The 7,421-nt window shown below is 38.0% G+C and overlaps 1 protein-coding gene across 1 annotated transcript; it reads right to left on the bottom strand.

Annotated features, from left to right (window-relative positions):
- Positions 1-1,328: 1,328 nt before the first annotated feature.
- On the bottom strand, positions 1,329-6,843 carry LOC101900045 (trichohyalin-like). The gene is made up of 2 exons (XM_005186692.4): positions 2,606-6,843; positions 1,329-2,550 (listed from the first exon to the last, which is right to left on the bottom strand). The coding sequence occupies exons 1-2, from the start codon at positions 6,586-6,588 to the stop codon at positions 2,496-2,498; spliced, it is 4,038 nt and encodes a 1,345-aa protein (XP_005186749.1). The 5' UTR covers positions 6,589-6,843; the 3' UTR covers positions 1,329-2,495.
- Between the last annotated feature and the right edge of the window lie 578 nt (positions 6,844-7,421).

Here is a 7,421-nt window from a genome sequence, read left to right as displayed (position 1 = left end):
TAATAAAAACATACACAAACACACATCCAGAACTGCAGAATATAAACGTTTTTACTACAACAACCGATTTTTCCTGTATGATGTCTAAAAAACTTGCAAAAATAGTGTATTCTTACGAAACATTTCTCTCGGATTGATCTTATATTGCCCTGTGAAAAATTGATTTAGAGTATTGGTCGGTTCCTGAACAGCAAGAATGTGAAAGTTTTTACTACGATAACGAATTTCCCTTTATTGGACTGTTCAAAAACTGCAAGAATGTAAAAGTTTTTACAACGATAGCCGATTTTCTCTTTATGATATCGAAAAAATGCAAAACTTGTTGATTCTTGTGAGTTCTGGAACAAAGCATTCTTGCTGGTATTAGAAAAAAATTTTAGATTCTTGCTGGTATGATCTTACTGGTATGATATTCAATAAAATCCTTTTATATGGTTGATAACTGCTTTGTTCTATAATATGGTCTGAAAGAATGTAAAAGTTTTTACTACGACAACCTATTTTTCAATGAGATCAAGAAGTTTAAGTTATTATATCATAGGTTTGCAATTTTTTCAAAATTATTACTTTGACAACAACTCATCGTCAAAATGTATGTTTCTATATACACACAAATCAGTGATGGTAGCCTTAAAACTTTTCAGTGAAATTTGACAAGGTAAATTACAGAAAATACGGAGATGGATATTAATATTTCATATGACGTTACCTTCTTCATTTTACTATGGAACAGAGCATAGAATTATAAGTTTATTTTATTAAAGTTTTCATTTCAGATTCTCAGCGAACAAGAGTTGAGCCCCACAACTTGCAAGAATATACCAGTGGAACTTAGCAAACATATTTTAAATTGCAAATATTTTAACGTGTAAACCTGTTATAAATTCATCGAATCTCCAAAAATGTCAACCAATCGATTTGTCAAAAAATCGACTTTGGTATCCCTACACAACAGCTGTCTTGTTTTGTTATTTTGTTTGTTTACCGGCTGTCGTGAACGCCAAAATCTAAAAAATCTAAGGTAAGTTCTGACGATATTAAATAACTTCGAAATTATTATTGTTTTTGTGCATTTCCAGATGCGTAAACGCGAACTGCAAAGCATACCCCTCAAATTGGCCGAACTAAAGGAATACGATAACGCTAAGGCCGAGAGACTTTTAAACAAATGTAGAAACACATCTGCTGAGGGGAGCAATACTTCAAAAGAACCTTCACCAATAGCCAATGTAGGACCCAAAACCAAAAAGGAAATACAAGATCGTTTAAATACTACGATGTAATTAGGAACAAAATATAATTTTATACTGTCTTATATATTACATAAGTGTTGTGTTTATTGGAGGCGGATGAAGTTGGTTTTCAGTGCAGTGTTTAGTTATAGTAACGAAATGCGGGAAGTATTGTAGTAAATGTACTAGTTGAAAAATGTTAATAGAATGGAATCATTTTGAGATTTTGTAATTTGGATCGAGTGTTATTGAATTAAAAACACCTACATTTTAGCAATATAAGGAATATAAGGTCACAAGCAAATGCTGGCTCAGAATTGCTTACTTTTGCAATGTTAAATTTATAATGGAAATTGAAAGCATACTTCTAGGCGTTTATATTTTTACATTAAACCTTGAATATGGATCAAAAATTGCGAATGCTAACGTTTAACATATTCTAGGAAAACAAACAAAAAAAAAAAAAACGCCGTTTTATTGAACCTTAATGCCAGTTCGGTTAGTTATTAAAAATTTTTTCAATGGAAAATATTTCTATGGAAGGCTATTATTATGACCAGCGGCCTTGCAATAATACAACCTTAACGTTTATCAACCAACTTTGGATGTATAGTATGTACATTATTTTAGAAATTATGACGTTTTACACAGATATTACAAGTTTTCGACGTATACAACTTTTTGGCAGTCGAAAACCCAAAAATACTGTCAAACGGTCCATGTATGGATATATGGAACTGTTTTATGGTTCTAAGAAAGATTGAATGGGAACCTTACCCGATTTATCGAAAATTGTATAAGTTGTATCAAAAAAGATTCATGTCAGTAAAGCTGAACTAATTTAGACTCACACGGCATTAAGCACTTCCTCTAATAAGTTCTAAGAAGTAAATACATAAACATTTATGTTGCTTGTTTCATAATTTATTTGCGTAGAATGATGTTTTATTACAATTAAATATAGAATATTGTTTGTATATATACATGTATATTGTTTAAACTCTTTGAATTGTTAAACTCATTGCTGACAAATTTTTTTTACGGATAACACAAAAATATTGGATAACTGCTGCTGATTTTTATTTAAGGATATATTTACTTTGCTTTTAGGTACACATTTGCTTTAAAATACATGTTTGGGTCAAAAAAGAAAAAACGAAAATCTAAAATCAAATTAAAAAACGTACAGTGTTTCTAAAGAATCATATCCAAGTGTAGTCACATTATTCCGTTGATTTCGTGTGGTCCATATTCATTTATACCTTAAAATCCTAATAAAGCCAAAGTGTCTCGTAACTTTTGTGGAATATTTTGGTATCTAAAAATAGATAAACGTTATTTGGGTATTCGCTTTTAAGAAGGGGGATACTTACTTCATTATCATTTTGCCGCCTAGTGTTTGAGCCACAATGAGAGATAGGATTAAGCCTTGTCCCAGCATTACATATGTCCTCTTAAATGATAGGGAAGTCTCTACTACAAATTCTTCTTCAAGGTAGCGAATGTTACGATTCTCGTTTTCACCCAGATGGTTTCTTGTATTTTCAGCTGATATACGTTGCAAACGTTCCTGGTCGCGGGACTCAACTCGTTGACGACGTTCTTCATTTGCATCCCTTGGTGATCTAATAAACTCGAAGTTCCTATCACGGCTATCCCTGGTATTTTCTATCCGTCGATTCGACAGATGTTCATTTTCTTCTACAACTAATCGTCTTGACTCACGTTCCTGCCTTTCATAAACGCGTTGGGTACGACTGATACTAGATCTATTTTCGTTTGATCGTCGTGAAATATCATTTCGGCTAATGCGTTCAGTATGGCGACCCTGAGTTTCACGATCATCATCAATTTCTTGCCTTGATATGATATTTTCATCCCTGTCCGTTGATTCAACTCGTTGATTGTTATCTTCACTGAGGATTTCACGGTTTTGCCTAGTTTCCTCACGTCTCTCGCGAATTTCACGATGTTCTTCTTCAGCGTGCTGATGCCGTGCGATATCATATGAGCGAACATCGCGTCTTTCATTTTCGTGGCGTCTAGCAAGAGCTTCACGAGTTTCTTTATCATTACCTTGTTCTCGGACCTCGCGATTTCTTTTCACTGATCTGGTAGAATCATCATGTTCTTCTTTACGAACAATTCCCCGTTCGTTGTTCCTTTCAAATTCATCATCACTTGTTCCTCGTGATTCCGGTTCCTCGCGTTCCATTCGACGAGCGAGTTCTCGTTCACGTCGATCATGAATCCTTTCGGGATCAATGTCGTTAACACTTCGCGATTCGAACCTATTGCCGATATAGTCATTGCGTCTTTCTCGGATTTCACGATTCATTTCTCTTTCGGTATTATTAGATCCAGGTTCGGTTTCTCTCTTATTGCTAACAAGCCTATCATCTACTCGGCTTTCTCTAATTTCACGATTCAATGGGGATCTCTCTAGTCGAACATTTTGTGCGTCTTCACGGTTGACTTCACGAACTTGGCGTACATTGTTGGAAACCCTGTCACCCACATCACGGCGTTCATCTACATCACGAATATTTTCATCTGAAGAAATCGAACGCCGTGTTTCGATTTGCCGTCTGCTTTCGTTATTTCGCTCGAATTCCGCTTGCCTGCTCTCAGAGCGATCTTCCCTTAACGCATTTGGATGTGCTCGGGATTTATTGTCATCTCGTCGTTGTCGAACTTCACGAGCTCTTATTTCTCTTTCGATACGATCGGTTTGCCTTTGGTTATTTTCAAGACGTCGCTCGACGATTTGACGATTGGATGCAGAGTCTTCGTCTCGAACATTTCGTTCATCTTCATGGTTACGGCGTTCACGTTCGTTGCGAACATTGTCGGAATTCCTATTGTTTTCTCCGCTTCTGTTTTCTACATCGCGAATTTCAATTGATCGTCGATCGCTCTTTTCTCGCCGAGAGGTGCTTTCTTCCCGCAATGTCCTTTCTTCGTTCTCATTACGTCGTTGTTGAATTTCACGAAGACGATTGTCTCTATTTTCTAGGGAGCGTTCTTCACGTCTAGCCAGTCTATCATCAGCATTACGGTATTGGACATTACGTCTTCGTTCGAGGCTGTTTTCATTTTGTCGGATACGAGTCTCACGTTCTTCATTTCTGTTGTCCTGGTCACGCCTTTCTCGAACTTCACGAATTATACCGTTATCAGATCTTAGAGATTCAACTCGTCGTGAGGTTTCTTCCCTTCGTCGTTCGCTCTGTTCCTGTGCTTCATTTTCTCTTTCAAATCGTTGAGAGTTTCGTTCCCTACTGTCTTCGCCTCGTCTCTCTGAAACTTCACGAATTCTTTCAGGACGAGAGACATCTTCCCTTTGGGAGACATCTTCCCTTCGTGAGACTTCTTTCCTCTGGTTGCGAAGTTTGTGTACTTGAAGTTGTCGTTCAATTCGTTGACTGCTTCGTTCCGTATTATCTTCGTCTCGTCGCTCTCGAATTTCACGAATTCTTTCAGCAGCTGATCGTTCAGATTCAATACGTCTTGAGACCTCTTGCCTGCGTTCTCGTTCTTGCAGTTTATCATAGCCAGGTGTATCTCTAATTTCACGATCGTGGTCGATAGATTGCCTTGGTTCAACTCGGGAAATGTTGTCTTTATTTTCATCTCGCCGTTGTCGAACATCACGAATACGATCGGAATCCGTTTCAACCAAATTTTGGGAATCCTTTCGGCTTTGCTCATTACGTTCATTTAAAGCACGAAGTCCCCTGTTGCTAGATCGCTGAGATTCAACTCGTGATTTTGATTCTTCGTTTTGTCCACCCAAACGAATTCGACCGAATTTTTCTGCACTGGATCGCCGATGATCTTGCCGCCTGTTGTCTCGTGCATTGTCACGATCATCTCGAATTGAGGCCCTTTCCATGCGTTCACGTTGTTCTTGTCTATCACCGATACGAGTCTCACTTATTTCACGTCGACTATCACTAGCTCGCCGTGATTTAACTCGCAAGGAGGTGTCTTTGTTCTCGTCACGAATTCGATTGGTTGCAGCTTCATTGGAGCGTCGTAGCTCTTCTTGCCTATTCTCTCGTTCTTCATCAACACGTCCACCTCGAATTGTGGTTCTTTCCGTGCGTTCACGTTGTTCTTGCCTATCGTCGTTTCGATTCTCTCTAATTTCACGTCGGCTATAACTAGCTCGCCGTGATTCAACTCGCAAGGAGGTGTCTTTGTTTTCGTCACGAATTCGATTCGATTCAACTTCATTGGAGTGCTGTTGCCTATTATATCGTTCATCATCATAACAATCGTCTCGAATAGAGGTTCTTTCCAAGCGCTCGCGTTTTTCTTGCCTGTCGTCGTTTCGAGTCTCCCTAACTTCACGTCGACTATCACTAGCTCGCCGTGATTCAACTTGCAAGGAGGTGTCTTTGTTTTCGTCACGTCTTTGACGAAATTCGCTTATACGATCGCTAGAGCGTCCTGATTCAATTCGACGTGTTTCTTCTCGGGCATCTCGTTCTCGTCCACTCAATTCAATTTTATCATCGGCTTTCCTGGAGTCAAATCGCCGTGCATCTCGTTCTGTTTTAAGTTCACGTCTGGTCTGCACGTCACGTTCCAACTCCTGCCTATAAGCATTTCGTTCATGTCGAATTCGATAATTTCCAGTTTGCTGTGATTTGATTGGATTATTCTCTTCTTTACGCTCTTCCCGACGTCGCGAGGTTTCTTCATTTCGATCATTTCTTTGTAGCCTTTCTTCTCGAAGTGAAACATTTTCCTCCGTTTCAAACATTCTTCGGGTTTCTATGAGACGTGATGCAGTTTTTTCGCGGATTTCGTGTTCCAATCTCTCTTCACTGCGTCGATTTGTAATTCGCCGGGACCTTTCAGAGTCAACAACATTATCCATGGGATTTTCAGTTCGTTGGCTATGTTGTCCAATACGACGATTTTCTTGCTCATTAGGGTTTCGCAGTTCAGATATATTTTCATCGCGACGATAACGATTTTCATGATCTTGTTCCACACCTTGACCATCACGTCGGTCTTCTAAGCGTTCTCGTGTAATTCTCCGATCAGCATTTCTAGTGTTTATGTGGTCATCCGGAGATCGAGATTCTCTCTCTTCCCGATATTGCCGCATAGTATCATCGGTGCGATCAAGAATCTGAGCTCGTTCTCTAACAATTCGGTTGTCGACGATGTTGATATGGCGATTGATTAAGCTGTCAGGCGATTTCACTTCCCATGCTATGCCAGGGTCATTTCGTTCAAAACAATAGTCTCGTTCACATGTTCGAGTAAGATGTTGACCAAAAATAGGAACCAACAATAGAAGGCTTAAAGCAGATTTTAACTGCCAGGAGCCAAATAACATTTTCACTTTCAAAATTGAAATTAACTTCTCCGATACTTTTACTTTTGCGGATATGAACAAATTGAGTTATTTTCAAAACTTTTCGATTTGCTTTTAAATATTTACTTTTGTCGCGTTTGTACTCTCTTTATATTCGATTTATTTCGTTCGAAGTCGTTACAGTGACTGTGGTCCTGCCAACATTTTCCAACTCCTTTTATACTCTAAGATTCCTTAACGCAGAAATATTTTTTTGACGGCAATTTAATTGGAGTAAATGCAATTTATTTTTTCTCTTATCGCACATGTACACCAGGACATCCATCCCACATCCTTTGTAGATATGTTTAGGTTTTTATGAATGAAATGCCTTCGAAATTCATTCAAGCGAATATTTTGTAAATTGTGACGTCATTGAATGGGTAGAAAAATATCCATCAAGTTAGCTAATAAAATGGTGCCTATTTATAATCGAGTTAAGATTGTCACTCGATAAATAAGATATTTACATCACTATTTGATCAATTGAAGTAGTTAATAAAAAAGCTTGGTCAAATTTAAGGCAAGAACTGCCAGATTGAGCATTCCAATGCTGTTGCACCATTTGAAAAGTCCCTTATGTAATAATACGGAACATCAAATAATTATATAAGGTGGCTATAGGAAAACGTGGATCTATATAGACAATATTGTACAACATAATGTAGAACCCGTTGCTCTACTCTAAACACCAACTTTTAAACAATTCCAATAAAGAGTATGGCTAAAATCAAATATCGGATGGTACCGTTGCATGGGTGATATAGGATATCATTGATCCATGTAGACAATTCTCTTTGAGGGGGTAAAGTACT

This window comes from Musca domestica, unplaced genomic scaffold (assembly GCF_030504385.1).
Source record: "Musca domestica strain aabys unplaced genomic scaffold, Musca_domestica.polishedcontigs.V.1.1 2, whole genome shotgun sequence".
NCBI classification, from domain to species: Eukaryota; Metazoa; Arthropoda; class Insecta; order Diptera; family Muscidae; genus Musca; species Musca domestica.
The sequence above is the reverse complement of the archived record's forward strand: the minus strand, read 5'-3'. Positions and strand labels throughout refer to the sequence as shown.

Coding starts and splice junctions, on each gene's coding strand:
- LOC101900045 (XM_005186692.4), bottom strand. CDS start 6,588: ATGTTATTTGGCTCCTGGCAGTTAAAATCTGCTTTAAGCCTTCTATTG. Junction 2,551..2,605: donor GGCGGCAAAATGATAATGAA/GTAAGTATCCCC, acceptor ATCTATTTTTAG/ATACCAAAATATTCCACAAA.